The sequence below is a fragment of the Sceloporus undulatus genome, chromosome 2 (genome assembly GCF_019175285.1).
Source record: "Sceloporus undulatus isolate JIND9_A2432 ecotype Alabama chromosome 2, SceUnd_v1.1, whole genome shotgun sequence".
Lineage (NCBI taxonomy): Eukaryota > Metazoa > Chordata > Lepidosauria > Squamata > Phrynosomatidae > Sceloporus > Sceloporus undulatus.
Genome location: NC_056523.1, coordinates 232286489 through 232304546, shown reverse-complemented (window position 1 = coordinate 232304546; position 18058 = coordinate 232286489). Strand labels below are relative to the sequence as shown.

General features: G+C 40.9%; 2 protein-coding genes across 2 annotated transcripts in view; both read left to right on the top strand.

Moving 5' to 3' along the window:
- The window catches only part of LRRC58 (leucine rich repeat containing 58), a 13630-nt gene extending 820 nt beyond the window's left edge, over window positions 1–12810 (top strand). Inside the window, exons 2-4 of the mRNA XM_042451337.1 lie at window positions 3344–3472; window positions 5490–5767; window positions 7303–12810. Of these exons, the coding sequence (XP_042307271.1) occupies window positions 3344–3472; window positions 5490–5767; window positions 7303–7511 (616 nt within the window). The 3' untranslated portion in view covers window positions 7512–12810. The remainder of the gene's footprint in view (window positions 1–3343; window positions 3473–5489; window positions 5768–7302) is intronic.
- A 518-nt stretch (window positions 12811–13328) lies between these two features.
- The window catches only part of GPR156 (G protein-coupled receptor 156), a 30865-nt gene continuing 26135 nt past the window's right edge, over window positions 13329–18058 (top strand). The window contains 1 exon segment of the mRNA XM_042447744.1: window positions 13329–13453. Coding sequence (XP_042303678.1) covers window positions 13329–13453 — 125 coding nt within the window.

Here is an 18058-nt window from a genome sequence, read left to right as displayed (position 1 = left end):
GTCTTCTGCCCAGGAGGAATCGCAAAACATCCCACATTCAGGGGGAACCAGGTGTCCTCCTTTTCCCCAGGACATGTCCTACATTTCGGTCTTCTGCCCAGGAGGAATCGCAAAACATCCCACATTCAGGGGGAACCAGGGGTCCTCCTTTTTCCCAGGACATGTCCTACATTTCGGTCTTCTGCCCAGGAGGAATTCTCCAATATCCTCCATTCAGAGTGATCAGGTGTCCTCCTTTTTCCAGGATGTGCCCTCCATTTCCATCTCCAGTTCAAGAGGAATACCAAAACGTCCTCTTTTCAGGGTGACCAGTGTCCTGCTTTTCCCTGGACATAGACTACATTTCATTCTTTTGCCCAGGAGGAATTGCAAAATGTCCTCCTTTCCGGGGTGATCAGGCATCCAAATGTGCCCCTTTCAGGCTGACCAGGTACCCCCCCCCCCCCCAGGATAAGTCCTACATTTCCATCTTCTTTCCAGGAGGAATTCCACAATGTCCTCCTTTCTGGGTGACCAGACACATCCTCCCTTTCCAGGACTTTTCCTACAGCTCAACTTGACCAGGAGGAACTGTAGAATATCCTCCATTCAGGGTGATCAGGTGTCCTCCTTTTTCTAGGTCATGCCCTACATTTCCAGCTTCTGTCCAGGAGGAATTCTAGAATGTCCTTCGTTCAAGGAGACTAGTCCTCTACCTTTTCCCAGGACGTGCCCTACATTTCCAGCTCCTGTCCAGGAGGAAGGGCAAAAACATCCTCCATTCAGGGCGACTAGACACGTCCTACATTTCTAGCTTGTTCCCAGGAGGAATTCCATACTGTCCTCCATTCTGGGTGACCAAGCATCCTCCGTTTCTAAGACACACCCTACCTTTCCACCTTCTGTCCAGGAGGAATCTCAAAATACCTTTCATTCAGGGTAGCCGGGTGTCCTCCCTTTCCAGGACATATCTGACATTTCCGTCTTCTGTCCAAGAGGAATTGCAAAGACGTCCTCTATTATGGTTGACCAGGGAGTTTCCATTCCCCCCCCCCCCCCAAGACACATCCTACATTTCAACCTTCTCTCCAGCAGTAATTCCAAACTGTTCTCCATTTTGAGCAGTACTAAGAGGCAGGAACTTATATTAGTGTTTTTAGCTTTGATTTGGTTATGTCCCACATTATTCTCAAAGGCCCTACATTTTACAACGGCTTGCCCTCCTTGTCATCCCAGGGAGAGCAGACGTCTTCCTTTTCCAGGACATGGCCTACGTTCTGCGTTTCGACCAGGAGGATTCCTAAAACGTCTTCCATTTGGAGCATGATTTAAGAAGCAGGGATTTACACTTTTATGAATGTTTCAAGCTTTGATTTGGTCCTTTCCGACTTATGGCAAACCTGCTTTGAACAAATCTTGTCAAGAAAAACCCTAGACCTCAGGGTTGCCATAAGTCAGAAAGGACTTGAAGGTACACAACAACAACCACAAACACTCTTTGCTTTCAGGTGCAAAGTTTTCACTTAGACATGGCTGAGTTTTTCATTTCAAGGCGTTTGCACACATTGATGGAAAATTACTAACCTCTGTTTATCTCCTACTTATTTTCCCACAAAACAACCTTGTGAAGAACAGTCACTTTGACTCCCTGTGATCGGAGAAAGGCAGGATATAAGATAATAGTAGTAGTAGTAGTAGTAGTAGTAGAGAAGGGGCCTGCCACAGACTGCTTCCTTCGCCTCGGTTTCTGTATATGGAGATTGTTGGGGTCCACTTCAGGAATAAGCACATTGGTGGTGCTTCTAGCATTTTGAGAAAGGAGGAAAGACTGCAGTCACCATTTGTTAACTCATGTATAGTTGGCCCTCCACATTTGTGGCTTTGGCTTTTGCGGATTTGATTATTTGTGGTATTGATTAATATCTTCTCTCTAGGAATCTCTAGGTCCTCCAGCTCAAATCTGCCAGAAGTTGACCATAGAGTTGTGCTGGAGAATCTAGATGTTCCTCGAGAAAACACTTCTCTGGGCATTTGTAGGTCCTCCAACATGATTTTGTCATCAGCTTCTGGCAGGTGTTGACCATAGAGTTGCACTGGAGGACCTGGAGATTTCCAGAGAGGTGTCCTCTTGATAAAAATAGTGTTTAACTTGCAGTTTTTCTATATTCACAGGGATCCTTCACCCCTAATGCCAGCTAATGTGGAGGGACCACATAGTCTGGAAAATCAGCATGCAAAGGGATCTTGTAGCTCCTTTGAGACAAGCTGAAATAAAGAAGCTGGTAGCATGAGTTTTCATAGACTTTAGCCTATTTTCTCACATTCATGTTTTTACAAACATGCATCTGAGGAAGTAGATTCAAGTCTATGGCCTGTTACAGACTGCCAAAATAAAGCTGCTTTGGGTCTCTTTGGAAGTATGCTGTTTAAATGATGCATGGGTCCTAAGAATCCGGAAGCTGCACCAAAGCTGTGCTCCAGTGCTTAGGAATGGAGTGTGGCTTTGGCGCGACCTCTGGACTCTTAGGACCCATGCATCATTTAAACGAAGCAGCTTTATTTTGGCAGTCTGTAACAGGCCCATGAAAGGTCATGCTGCCAACTTCTTTCTTTCAGTTAGTCTGAAAGGTGCTACAAGATCCCCCTTTGCATGCTTATATATTGCAGTCCTTCAGGAAGAAGGCCTTAATTAGTTTTTGAGTGTATTGTACATACTGAGTAAATATAATAACAATAACAGAACACTTGCATGTCACATTAGAACACCGAGTCAACCCTAAATAGAGCATTTTCCTGCCCAAACTGTGGTTGTGAAAAGGTAAATGTGATGATGAGGTCACTGGCAATTTACAATTTTATTTTGTCACACAAAGAAAAGAAATCCAAAAGCCATTTAATTCTAACTTCTGTCAATGCAGGAATCCACAGATGAAGAGGTGGTAATCCAATCTCTGTTTAAAAACTTCCAGCAAATCAGAGTCCTTCACTTTCAAAAGCATTCTGATTCCACTGTTGAGCAGTTCTTACTGTCAGGAAGGCCTGTTACAGACTGCCAAAATAAAGCTGCTTCGGGTCTCTTTGGAGGTATGCTATTTAAATGATGCATGGGTCCTAAAAGTCCGGAGGTTGCGCCAAAGCCACACTCCATTCCTAAGCACTGGAGTGCAGCTTTGGTGCAGCTTCTGGATTCTTTGGATGCATGCATCATTTAAACAGCATACCTCCAAAGAGACCCAAAGCAGCTTTATTTTGGCAGTCTGTATTTTAATACTGTTTCCTCTTGCAAAATTATATCTGTTGAGAGAATAGTCTGAGCTGTGAGAAATTACATTTACAAGCTTTGCTTATTACTTTTGTTTTTCAGCTTAGAATTCTTGTATCTTGGAGGAAATTTCATTACTTCTGTTCCACCAGAGTTAGCAAACCTACCATCACTCAGTTACCTTGTCTTGTGTGATAACAAGATACAGAGTATTCCCCCACAGTTAGCACAGTGAGTATTTTATCCTTTTTACTACTTTTGAATGTCTTTCTCACTCTGATCTCCTAAATTCAAGCGGTTGTGAATCTGGTATTTGCTTCAGAAAGCATGTGAGTCTTGGAAGAAGGATGGAAGCTATGTGTTGTTGCTCACAACATAGCGTAGTTCGCTGTGTATCCTTGACAGAGATGAAAACATATCAGAAATTTTGAAACCATGGAAAAAACATCCTCCATTTTTTTTCAAAAATGAATTGTTTAGAAACATTTAAAAACTGCACCGTTAACACCACTTTACAGACTGGAAATCATTTTTGTTACTTTAGAAACATAAAAGCCATTATATTTCACTTTGGCATGAAATTGTGTTTGAGATATTAAAAGTACAGTTTATTTAGAACATAATTACAAATTGAACTTGACTTTTTAAAAAAATTCACTATAAAGATTTTTACAAGTTCCCGAAATACTGATATAAGGAGCCTCCTTGGTGTTTCCACTTTAAGGATCAGACAAAATCTCCCAAGTGGAACAGGGTAAAGCATCAACATCAACATTAGTAAAGGAGAGAAAATTATTTTGTCTTTACTAGTTCTCCATAGTTCCAAGTGGATATAATGCACTCATATCCATAAAATGAAATTTGAAAAGGAAACCAAGACTATTGTGATCTGCTAATGTACATAGTCTTCCACAAAACTCTCCCTCTTATTAAGAACCTCAACAGACTGGCATCAAAGCCTGGCATGGGGGCGTGGTGTCCGTACAACGCATGCCCTGACTCCGCCCCATGCAAGCGTGATGCCATGCGCTCCACTATAGATAACACAGCGCCAAAGGAGCACTGAAAAACTGCAGTGCTGGCAGCTATGGCACCCTTACCATCGTGCAAAAAGGAGCTGCTTTTTGCGGTTCCTTTTTGTGCCACAGAAAGACCAGATCAGCCCCAATCTAGCACTGAAAGGGACAGCTGCAGGCGGCCCTTTAGGGGATGTCTGTCCAGCCCCATAATTTTTAGAAATGATTTTAGGATAGGAAATATTGGAACATCTTGCATTAAACATTTTATTCATCATTCCTAAAGAACATAGTCCATAACAACCTCCCACATCCCAATTTTCCAATAAAAACCATTTTAGGGAAGAAACACACCTTTCCCCCTAAATTCTTCCAGGTCTTCACATCTGTAGTCCTGGGAAGTGTGATTGTTGCAGATTCAGAGCACTTGTACAGCCAAAACAAATTGTGCAGTAATATTGCAATCCATATATCAGTTGTATTGCTTTTGTGTACTGTATAAGGAAGTAATCTCATTAACATGCTAATTATGGATATCTGTTCAGAGAAGAGTTCCACTGTAACTTACTCTAAGGTAAATTGGTATAGGAAGAAGCGTGAGTGATCTGATAAAGCCTTATTGCATTTGGACCAACAGAGGTGTTTCTCATGCTTGTTTTCTTGATATATGTAGTGACATGCATGTGTAAATGGGAGATCATCACAGATTTGTATTTCCTAAATCAGTAATATACCTTTATATGAGAAGCAATTGTGAGTGTATGGAAATAGTGGGCTTAGTAAAGAAAACATTTCAGAAGGCAGACCAGTCATTGTTCTCTGTGAATGGTTTTCTCCAAAGTATAATTCTAAAAACATTTGGTTATGTATTTTGCAGTTCCACATCTTTTTCAGCAGCATTCTCCTCCCTTCCCGGCCCACAATTGCCAAGGGATTTTTTTTCTAGGTAGTTGAGCCATCTTGGGTGAAAATATATATGGACCGTGCCAACTTCAAACTAAGTGTTACTTATTTTGACTATTTTTGTATATTACACCAAGTTGGGGGATTTCATGTCATGAAAGCTACTCACTTCTGGCCATCATGGCTAGTAATTTTATTCGGGATAGGGACTATCCACAAAAATGTACTTTATTGTGCCTTCAAGTTGGTAGCAATAACTCCTTCTAATCCAGAGAAGAAACAAAACTTTTGGCAGTCTTACCTTGGGTTTTCATCTCTTTGCTTTCCAGGTTGCATTCATTGCGCTCCCTTAGCCTGCACAATAACCTTTTGACATATCTTCCTCGGGAGATCCTCAATCTTGTGCATCTTGAAGAACTGAGTTTGCGAGGGAATCCTTTGGTTGTGCGATTTGTCCGTGACTTGACCTACAATCCTCCAAGTCTTCAGGAGCTGGCTGGACGCACAATCAAAACCCGTAATGTTCCCTATGTTCCTAGTGATCTCCCTGGGAACCTGCTCCGGTACTTGAGCTTGGCCAGCAATTGCCCCAATCCTAAATGTGGAGGTATGCTCTGTTCCCTGGCCCCTTAGCATTCTCTTTCTCCTGCCTTTCAGTGTACTATCCATGCTGCACAACCCTTCTTTGGGTGCAAGTTGTTAGGTGTCATTGGGGCAAAACAGATGGGCGGTTTGGAGTGGCCTCTGGCCACTGCGCCTGTGATCAAGTCCGGATCAGCCTGGGACTGTGGCGACAGAACAGCCTGCTCTGAAAGCAGGCCACTGCGGTCCCAAATGAGCCACAGGAGCAGATTTTTGCCACTTCTTTTGCTGGCGGCTTTGGGCCACCTTAGGTGGCCTTGGAGCAGCTTTCAGCCGCACTGGGTGTGCATCATCTGCATGCCATGCCCCATAACTGTTGTGTCTTCATGGCATTTAGATTAGCATTCTACAGCCTTTTCATAACACTGAGCCTACAATCCTGTACTTACTTGGGGGTAAGCCCCATTTAAGTCAGTGGGGTTTATTCTGAATAAACATTTCTCCTTTCAACATCCTGAGAATTTGGCCCGGTACAGACCACCACTTTGTGCTGGCCTGAGCGCGGACTAAGGTTGTGCAAGGGCTGAGCGTTTACACGCTCAGCAACTCCTTCGCGCACCCTGGCCACCACCTTGGCACGTGCCCATACAGACGGAGCACGCCATGATGGCGTCGCTCGCGCGCAGCACTTACATGGCACTGCACATGACAGACGTCATACGGCTGTGCTGTGGCTCTTATGGCACCTGTTCTAGGGCGCAAATAAGAACCACGTTTCATGGTTGGGGTGTGGTGTGCGGCTGCTACATCCCTAACCCAGGCCATTCAGGGGCAGCATAGAGCCTCTTTGTACAGCCCCTTTGTCTGTTTTCCACATCATACTTAAATCCAATCTACAACATGAGGTCCACTCCAGTTTTCCTTTCCTTCTCCTTCCCCTTCCTCTTTTCCTTTTCTTTCTTTCTTTTTGGTACATGATTACTTTTTCCTCATCCTGGGGTCTTTTTTTATTATTATTGATTTGTTTATTTCATTTTTATGCCTCCTTTCTGCTAGAAAAGGACCCAAGAGGACTCACAAGATAAAAATATTTTATTAAAAATTTAAAAAACAGTTAAAATCATTGAATTAAAACAATATAAAATTAACATACAGAAAATTCAAGCATAACTAAAACACACACACTCCATATAAAACCACCGTGTCATGATTACGTTAAAAAGCCTTCTTAAATAATCTATTTCCCTTGTTCCCTATAGGAATGGCTTTGCCAGATCATAGTGATGTGTATCAATAGCTGGCAACCAGTAATCAATTTACATTAAAAAAAAAATATGTCACCACAACCCTGCAGGTTGAAAGTTACCACAGATTTGTATCAGGTTAGGATGGCCAACAGCCAAGTTCTGAACACCAGGACATGCCTTCTTCTGTTTTAGGTGCATATTAATACCTTATGCGGAAAGAAAGTTAGGGATGTTATCTCTGCAAACAAGTTTTGTTTTCAGTAACAGTTTGAAGCATCTGTTATCTTAAAAACTTTGTCTTTTTTTTCTATAGGAGTCTATTTTGACAGCTGTGTCCGGCAAATCAAATTTGTTGACTTTTGTGGGAAGTACCGTGTTCCCCTGATGCACTACCTTTGTTCCCCGGAGTGCTCTTCCCCTTGCAGTTCCGCATCTCAGAGTTCCAATTCTCAGAGTGAGTCGGACTCAGAAGACGAAGCCATCGTTGCTGCACGCAGGATGCAAAAGGTTCTTTTGGGCTAGGAAGAGGAAAGGAAAAGACAAGGAGCAAATTGCTTTCAAAAAGGAGTTGTGGAAGCACAGGGCCTGATGTCCTGTGAAGGGGGAATCTTCCAAATCTGAGCTTGGCCTTCTTGCATCTTGTTGCGTGTGGAAAATGGATCTGGACAAACAAAGAATTGCTTGGAACTGTGCTTTCTGGGAGGCTACAGGCCCTGCATGCCTTGAGGGAGGAGGAAGCTGGCAAAGGAGCCTTTGTGAAGACGCATGCTTCCGGAGAGGTCATTCTAGGCCTCCTAGATATTGCCTGCTAAAAGGGTGCTTGGACCCCTGCACTACTGAGACTGGATATGAAGTGAACTGTTCTTAGTCACTGTGATAAAACAATTAATAACGGAGGGGGGTGCAGGGTGGGAGTTCCCCAGTATTATTATTTGCATCTGTCATACTTGAACATTGCTCTCTTTCCTTGCTTCAGATGCTTGATTCCTATCTATTTATTTTAACACATTCCTCGAAAGTACAAAAACCCCACAGATTTTGATACTTTCTTCCTTGTCTGGTTTCAGTGCCTATCACCAGTGTTCTGTTGTAGAAACAGAACTAAGCCTTTCTTTGTGCTATATATTGCTTTGAAATGCATAATTAGTGCCTTATTTGGCCTTTGTTCCATTATGACTTTTTATGTATAAACCTTACTAGTTTTTCACTATGTACTTCCAGAAGATTTTTTTTTTCATCTGGAGTGATAGTGTAATGAACTAGTAAATGTACATTGTTTGTTTATGGCTGGGTTGTTACAGACATAGGGACCATATTTGTCCCTTTTTATACTGTGGGCAATATTTCTTCAACCAGCATATCTATTTATCATATACTGCAACACTTAGCATAATATGGCTTTGCATTATATAAGTGAAAAGTCAGAGTGGAAACATTTATCAGTGTCTCCAGTATCTCTCCCAATACCTGCATTACAAAGTATTTTACATTATAGACTTAATCTTCTCTTGTCTTGCTTGGTATGATTTTTTTCAGATATATCTTGCCCTCCTAAAATTGTCCTGCCCAAATGATTCCTTTGCTTCTCTATCAGTGCTAAAGATACTGTCGTGTACAACAGGGAGGCAGCTTGCTTCTGCAGGAGATAAAAAATAAAACTTTATCACAGAGAGATGGGAGGTTTTGGTTCTCACTAGAGATGTTAGGCTGGGTAGTGGCAGCTGTACAGCCATATTCCATCCACAGCACTTGTTGTCTTAATAGGTGTATTAATCCAAAGAGAGTGGAAACAACTGTATGCTTTTTTCACACACTTTTCCTTTAGATTGTCTTTGTAGGAAGATCCACAATGACCTTCCACTAGTATCTCACTCCAGTTGGATTGCATTTTTTCAAAAACCTAATCCAATATTGTGGGTTGAGTACTAGGATAGAGTGATATCTGTGCAGTGGAAACACTGTTTTGAGTATGATAATTTAATCTCCCACAACCATGTTACAGAATGGTGGAGACATATAAAAGGGTCTTTTTGCATAAAGCAATTGATGTGAACTGAATTCCACTGTTCTTCTAACAAGGCTTTTAAGAAACAGTTAAGTGAATACATCTGCTATAGTTGTGATCTACAAGCAGTTCTGTCACTATTTCTGCCACTTGTAAAAACTTTCTCTGTTGAATTACCATTGTAGCAGCATGAGTCCATAAAGTCAGCACAGTGGATGTTGATACGTAATCTTTGTTCTTTACTATACTTTCCTAGCAGTCTGATCTATCTTTAAGTCAAGTGTAGGGAGTCAGATCTTGTTGGACTCCAGCTGTATATTGGCTTGGTCAGCATAGTCAGTGAAAACATGAGTTGTCAACCAGTGACAGTTTGAAGTTTGCTTATGCTATAATGCATATATTTCTGTTCAGTATCAGCAGTGAATCTGACCTTTTCTCGATCTCCATTTTCTTTTCTTCATATAATTCTTGCTTTTAACACAGTAAAACCTAGTGCGCTAGTGTTACTTTTAATGATCTTCAAATTTTGTAACTTCAGCTATTACGGTAGTTAATGTCAGTTCATTTGCTAAAACTAAAAACAGTAATATACAGACTACTTTTCAAAAGAAATCAACACTTTTTCTATCACAGAATCCTAGGTGTAATCTGATAGTACATTAAAAGAGAAGATTAATTCAGTCTGCTGTCTCTATCTTGAGAGTGACTCTAAATGCAGACCATACAATTACAACCTCTAGCCTAACAAAACATTGCTTTTGCCTGTTTCTTCTGGCCATTTGGGTATTGGGAGCGGTGCTTTAGGTATTATTTAGGATGATGCTGAAGTCTAGCGAATTCAAAATCTTGCAAATAATCTGTCACAGTTTTTCCTAATATTACCAAACTGTGCATTTTGTAGGCCCCCCCTCCAAAGCTAACACTTTTGCTCTTTCCAATGCCCATGTCACTTTATTAGTGCTTTTGGTATAGGATTATTTAATGAATGCTGTCAGCCTGAATCACATCCAGTTCCCATTCATTGATGCCTTTTCTGGCTTCTTTGACAATAAGTAACCATGGGAGCTTTGGTCTGTTACAGCAAAAGCAGAGCAGGGCGATTTGGTGGCATCTTACTGGCCGCATGTTTATTTTGTATTCACTCTCATGGACTGTAGCCCACTCCATTAGATGACTAGGGAAATTGACAGTTTGATAACAATTGGTAATATATACTTTTATTTCTCATTACACATTTGAGATTATTCTTATCTAGCATTCAAAACTGTTGTCTGTAAACCTTCACTACTTAACAGGCATTTAAGGCTTTATTAAAGCAGTTCTCAAGTGCTTTGCATCTTAGATACTGTTCATTTTTTTATCTCTTTATAGCTTGAAAGTGCTAAACCTGAATGTGAATAAATCAGTCTGCCTTTCCTGCCATTTCTTTTTTTCCCCCCTGCCGTCTCTTTAGCCAAGAAGAGCAGATGAGACACTTGTAAATGCAAGTTTGGTGCTTTAAGATCAGTTAGGAAACGTTCTAAGAACAAAATATCTGCTTGACTGGAAACAACTCATACAATTCCCGACACAGATGCTTTTCTCTAGTTAGAATTGGGGTGTTTTTTGAATCTTTTCCCACTATGCCCTGCTCATTTGAATGGCCTCCCTGGTCTTTTTTGAAAGCTTGTTTGGACTGTTTGGCAAGAGGGAGATCTTGATCCCTTTTAATTTATATTCTAGTTAATAGCAATGAATGTGAAGGATTTAATCCATGGGAAGTAATGAAACTTAATCCTTACAGTACTGCTTTGTTACTTACTTCAAAGAGTTATTGTAATGCCTCTTAATTGTGCCAGGGAGATGTGGTTTTCCTTGCTTGAATGCTCTTAAGACACTTCACAGAGATGTCTCTGGAGTGTAAAATTGGGGGGGGGGATAACTTCCATCCTTAAAACTTCTCCATCAGCTAGATGGATTGCTTGCTTGTCTAGCACACTTGATTGCACAGTGAACTTTGATAATGTTGTTTGACTGAATTCTATTATTTAATGTAATCATGTGCCTTATATTTACTTTACAAAGATGCCTTGTAAAACCTTCTAGTAGATATGTGGAATATTCCTCTACGTAAGGAGGTTTTGAACACTAAAAGCATAAAATAATTCACAATTTTTGTATTTGCCTGTTGCATACCATAGAATCGTTGCTTCTGAATGGGTTTGGGTGTGTGTATGTTGCAAACTTCCCCCTCCCGATGTATAACCTATGTATAATTTTAAAGTATGTATTTTGTCTTTTCTTGCGGCAGATGTTGACCTGGTGTTCCAAGGTTCATCGTCGTTAATAATTGCAAGTTGAGAAGACAGTATTTGTCTTGTTTTGAGAGGATCTCATTGCCCCATCCCAGCCTTGATTTGAGTTTGAATTAAATTAAAGGGTACACACAGCATGCCATGTTCAAGATGTCAGCTTGGTCTTAGGTTCTACTTCTCCCCAACATATACAAACACTTAGTTCATTTCAATGATAATTAGTTTTATACTGGTTTCTTTGAAATCCTTAATTGACAATCCTATACATACTTACTACAGTGGTTGAATTCAGTGAGGCTTACTCTCAAGCAAGGAAAGCAGCCTATGCCTTACTACCTTTGTGAAGAATAATCTCAGAGTTCTTAATAAACTCAAATATGAAATTGCCAGTTATACAGCAAAAATATGTTACAAAATTATCCTCCGCCAAAGGACTGGAAATTGGCCAATTTAACACCTGATTTTAAAAAGAAGTTCAGGGAATGTTAGCTTAATAATTTTTCCAGATAAATTGTGGAAAGCACTATTAAAGATAAACTATCCAAACAGGTAGGATGCAAAAGAACAAGTCCTGCTGAAGAAGAAACAGCCTGGTTTCTGTGAAGCCTTCTCTCACCTTGTGACTGAACAGTCTTGGAAGAAGAGGAGAGGTCCTCTTTTTGGACTAGTAGTTTCAAGCACAGAATAAGGGGAAAAAATAGTTCTTGCAACTGAATCCCCTCCTGGTTTGCACTGGGACCAGTGTTGTTTTTCAACCTTGCCCAGAAGTGACTTTGAACTGGTTGAATTGTGAGGTGACTGAGTTGGCTGACAGCACAAAATTAAAACAAAAAGGAACAGTGAAGACATCTTAAGTGCTATCTCTAAATTGCTGACATGGGCATTAAAATCTCATTCCAAGTAAGCAAGCGATGGACAAAAATATCCAAATTTCATCTATATGGATATGATCTGGTGATGAGTGGAGAGAAATTAAATCTTGGGATTGATTCATATACTTTTGTCCTGCATGAAAAGGAGTATCCCTTTCAGTAGTATTGGTTGGAATTAATAAGGAAGAAGATGTTGTTCAATAAAATTATTTTTTGCAAGGTTCCCAAGGTCGTCTATCTGTTATGAAAACAGGAATTTTATTGAAAAACATCTTCTTCCTTATATATCCCAACCAGTGCTATTAGGAGAGATGCTAAATGTAGTTTTATCCAACACAACTCTTTTTTTAATCGTCTTGTAATTTGGTATTTTCTCCCATTTCCCATGTATTCATTGGTTTCTTTTGCAAGTGTAGAAGAAATCGGTGGGTGTAGCCTATAATGTTCTTTTAATTGTTGCACAGAATAGTGGTAGCGTTTGTTGTTATTGTTGTTCTGTTGTTGTTTTTAAGGGGCTTGGAATAAGCTCCTTCATGAAGCTGAAACTAAAGTGCTTGCTGCTAGATTATTTTCTTACTAGATTTATTTTAAAACTGCCCTTTATTCTTTGAGCTTCCGGTAAAATAAATAAGACTCTGGTGTAAAATAAATAAGGCCAAGGTCTGTTATTACCGAATAAAATAAAACTGATAAGGCCCAGCCAGCAAAACCACTGAATAGCAACAAGGTATAATAAAACAAAATGTTCAGGCAAACAAAACCTTTTTTTAATCTGATGCCAAAAAGGACTGCAACGTTAGCACCAAAGGGAAGATATTCAAAGAAAATAAGATTCCTGTTTGATTATTCTCAGCCTCTGGTCCTCCAGATGTTTTTGACTTCATCTCCCAGATTCCTTCATCATTGGTCATGCTGGCAAAGGTGCTGAAGTCTAAAACAGCTGGAGGATCAAAAGTTGAGAACCTCTGGACTAAAGGCTTTTCTAGTCAAGTATTCTGTTCACACAGTGGCCAACCAGCTGCCTATGGGAAGCCCATAAGCAGAACACGAGTAAAACTTGTGTTGTACTCACCTTGTGTTCCCAGCAGTTGATAAAGAAGCATACTGTCAAGTTGACAGCTGAGGTACCACAAAAAGGATTATTTCCCCTTATTATCGTATTGTTGATATGACAGTCTACCTCCCTTTTAGGCTTTTCAGTGCAGAGAACCTTAAGGTGTGGATACAGCAAAAACGCAGTGGCACAGACACAGTCAGTGGGATATTGTTAACCATCAGTGGGATGCTGCATGTGTGAGTTGCAATCTACTAAGGACAGGGAAGGCTATATTGGCATACTATTTTCATGGCAAAGAAATCCAATTTAGTATACTAGCCATGTCTGTCTGTAGAATCCCTATGTAGAGAGATTTTGTAGCATCTTTGAGACTAAATGAAAAAAAAGTTGGCAGCGTGAGCTTTCATAAATGCATCTGAGTAAGTAGGTTCAAGTCAATGAGTAAGTAGGTTCAAGTCAATGAAAGCTCATGCTGCCAACTTCTTCCTTTCAGTTAGTCTCAGAGGTGCTGCAAGATCGCTCTATAATATACTAGTGAACTAAATCATTTTTCAAAAGAACCCTTTCTATAGAAGTGGTAAGAGTAGCAATACCAGGCCTCAACACTACAGTACTTTAGTACAAGATTAGTATCAGGCCTTGAAAGTAATTTTGTACTGAAGGTATTCCCTTGAGTTTGATCTTCAGGCAAAAGTATTAGGCATCCGAAGAGCAACATATTTTAATAATTCCAAATTAAACAGAAAACAAGCAAAAAACCAAAACCATATTCCATTTCAAAGCGATAAGTCCCCTTTTCTCAACATAGCTTCAAATGGTCATGGATGACAAAAGGTGCATCTACACTGTAGAAATAATGCAGTTTGATGCCACTTTAACTGGCATAGCTCCTATAGAATCCTGGGAATTGTAGTTTTATGAGGCACCAGCACTCTGGCAGAAATGGCTGCAGACTTCATAAAACTACAAATCCCAGGATGTTATAGGATGGAGCTACAACACTCCGCATTGGCAAAATAAAGTGGCTTCAACCCAATTTGAATCCTACCTGTTCAGATGACACACGACACAAAACTGGGTAGAGCCCATCATGAAGCCGCGCTCTGGTGCTAAAACCCAGAGCAAAAAGCAGCCTTGATACTCCGTCTTGACATGGAAAATGTGCGTCTTATACCAGCATATGAACAGCAAGGCATTCAGGAAAACCAAGGCAGTGTATAGAAGTGGTCAAGTATGCGCCCTGGCATTGGTGAGACACAGCTGCCAGAGCCATTATGTGCCATATTTTTTTTTCATTTGAGCGTATTTCATATGATGGCCAGCTGCACCACTGACTGATAGCGCCATTGACTTGTCACACCCCATGATACAAAAGTACGACAAGCATGAAAGGTTGGCAATAATGCAATGGACATAATTCAAACCTACATGAGCCAGACAGTCCAACAGGGGGGCATGGGGTAAAGGGGACATGTACAGAGGGGTGCCTCCATAATTGTGCTTTGTCAATGTGTCACTGGGCGCACTGATGTACCATATGGGTGACATTTTTTTGTGGGTTTTTCAGGCTATGTGCTCATGTTCCAGAAGAGTTTCTTCCTGACTTTTCGCCAGCATATGGGTGAAGTGTTGCCCGTGGGACTGTGTGACCAGTCAACATGGAGCATCCACTGGGAAGGCAGCTGAGCAGGAAGAGGGAGGTAATTCTGGTCTCAGGTGGTGTGTTTGTACGGTGGTGCGCATGCATGGTGGGAAAACAAACAAACAAAAAAACCAAGAGGTGTGGCTTGGTGCCATGTGGTGTGGATTACCTGTGGGACTGCTTTGAGAACAGGCCCTGTGGACAGCATAGTTTCCAACTGGTTCAGCAAGAACTCCCATGATATTCTTGCAAACAAGCTAGTAAAATGTGGGCCAGACAATGCAAGTACTACATGGATTTGTAATTCGTTGACTAGCTGAACCCAAAGGGTGCTCAACAATGGCTCCTTTTCATCCTGGAGGGAAGTGACCAGTGGGGTCCCACAGGGCTCTGTCCTGGGCCCAGTGCTATTCAACATCTTTATCAATGACTTGGATGACAGAATTGGAAGCATACCCATCAAATAGTGTTCTTGAAGAATCTCTATAAACTGAGTGAGCGGGCGAGCAACAAAACGGCAAAGGAAGTTAAATTATGTATAGGGATAGCTCTGTTGGCTCTAAATTATTTTTATTTTTTGATAATTTTCTTTTAAAATAGCACATTTTACCAAATTTTCACTTTAATCGCATGTAACTATGTATATGTAAACACATTTCTTCTCTGCATATGATATTGCAATTTAAAGGTATTACGTATTTTAATTTTTCTAGTTGTTTATGTCACAACGATTTATGAGTAAATACCATCAGACACAACTAGGCAATCTTGTCAACCTTTACCATATTGGTACAAAAACATTACTATGGATTCTGTATGGGTGTAGTATGGGGGGATGTCAATGGTGGGGGTGACACCATGAGTTGCCATACTGGGTGACACCAACCCTTCCCACTAATGGGAAGGCATACACTTGCATGTTTTCTTTAAAGAAGGTTTTTGATCTGTGCACTGGCTGCCCACCCATTAAAAATATAAGAAGAAGACTATGGCCTGTTACAGACTGCCAAAATAAAGCTGCTTTGGGTCTCTGGAGGTATACTGTTTAAATGATGCATACATCCTAAAAATCCGGAAGCTGCACCAAAGCTGCACTGTAGTCCTTAGGACTGGAGCGTGGCTTTGGTGCGACCTCCAGACTCTTAGGACCCATGCATCATTTAAACAGCATACCTCCAAAGAGACCCAAAGTAGCTTTATTTTGGCAGTCTGTAGCAGGCCTATGATTCTATGATGCTATGATTCTAAGACTGACTGGACTCAGCTTCTGGCCCTGTCTGTCCTTGGTGAGTGAAAAGGCCTGAAGTCCTGAGGGAAGGGAAGGGGAATACAAAGCCAGGCTTTCCTTGGATCAACACAATTGCTGACAGTTCGGGGTGTTTGGGGTGGAAAGAAGAATTGTGTGTTTGAAGGGGAAAGGCAATATGGTACTCAAATGGTACTCAAATAATGCAATTTTTAAAAAATGTAAGCTACGTTTGCACCCTTCTGGACTGATTGGATAGAAAATCAATAAAATAAATAGCGTCAAATACATTGCTGTCTGAATCTTATGGAAAAAAGTGTCTTGCTTGCAACATAATTTTGTTTATGACACACTATGGCCTTGCAACCACTGCTCTTCGAAATGTAATATGCATTCACCACCATTAGCTTGATCAATGTTGCAACCCCTGAGGGATGTAACATAGAGTTTACCCCTTGGGATGATGGCATGTGACTGGAGTTTGACCAGCTGTGGCTAAAAAGGTATCCATTGAATGCCTGGTTGCCTACATAAATATGGCATAAATATGTTAATTCTCTTGCTGGTGTTGTGTTCCTGACTGAGGTATTTGGCCAATGAACCTCCATGCCACAAGATACAAAAACCTTGCCATTTTGAACTTTTAGTTCCCCCTTATAGAACAAGGGGAGTCTACAAAGTTTTACATTTTCCATGTGGATGAAGAAGTAGCGGGCCTGCTTATCAAATTTTCAGATGACACCAAATTAGGAGGAGTAGCTAATACCTCAGGGGAAAGGATCAAAATTCAAAATGACTTGAATAGATTAGAAAGCTGGGCCAAAACTAACAAAATGAATTGCAACACGGAGAAATGTAAGGTACTGCACTTAGGCAGAAAAAATGAAATGCATAGCTATAGGGCGGGGGGACACCTGACTTAACAAGACAATATGTGAAGGGGATCTAGGAGTCCTAGTAGACCACAAATCGAACATGAGTGAATAGTGTGATGCGGCAGCTAAAAAGCCCAATATGATTCTAAGCTGTATCAATGGAAGTATAGTGTCTAGATCAAGGGAAGTAATAGTGCCACTCTATTCTGCTTTGGTCAGGCCTCACCTGGAATAATACTGTGTCCAGTTCTGGGCACCACAATTCAAAAAGGATGTTGAAAAGCTGGAGCGTGTCCAAAGGAGGGCGACCAAAATGGTGAAGGGTCTGGAAACCATAAAACCCTATGAGGAACGACTAAGGGAGCTGGGGATGTTTAGCCTGGAGAAGAGAAGGTTAAGCGGTGATATGATAGCCCTGTTTAAATATTTGAAGGGATGTCTTGTTGAGGATGGAGCAAGCTTGTTTTCTGCTCCTCCAGAGAACAGGACTCAGAGCAATGGATTAAAGCAACAGGAAAAGAGATTCCACCTCAACATTAGGAGGAATTTCCTGACAGTAACAGCTGTTCAACAGAGGAAGATGATGCTTTGGATAGTGATGGAGTCTCCTTTTTTGGAGATTTTTAAGCAAAGGTTGTCAGGGGTCCTTTGATTGTAAGTTCCTGCATGGCAAAAGTGGGTTGGACTGGATGGCCCTTGAGGTATCTTCCAACTCTATGATTCTATGATTCTATGTTTCAGCAATGTGAAAGGTCTCTCAACAATACAAAAGTTGAACTCCTTCTTGAATATGCAGCTAATGTGCCAGTAAGAGGATCTGAACATCTGTGTGTCTTGGAGCAGTAGCTGCTGTTAAATATTTCAGTAGATGCTCCTGCTCAGACGACTGTAAAGGACAGATCAAATGTCTCAATACTAATGCAACTGACTGGTGCATGACCTATTTGGCTTGTATAAAACAAAGCAAGAGTTTTGACTATTCAGCCCTAATAGCAAACAGTTAAAAGTGCAGATGGACAGATGAATGGGGTGAGCATAAGATTATGACTCTGGGAAAACATGTTTTCCTCTAAGTCAA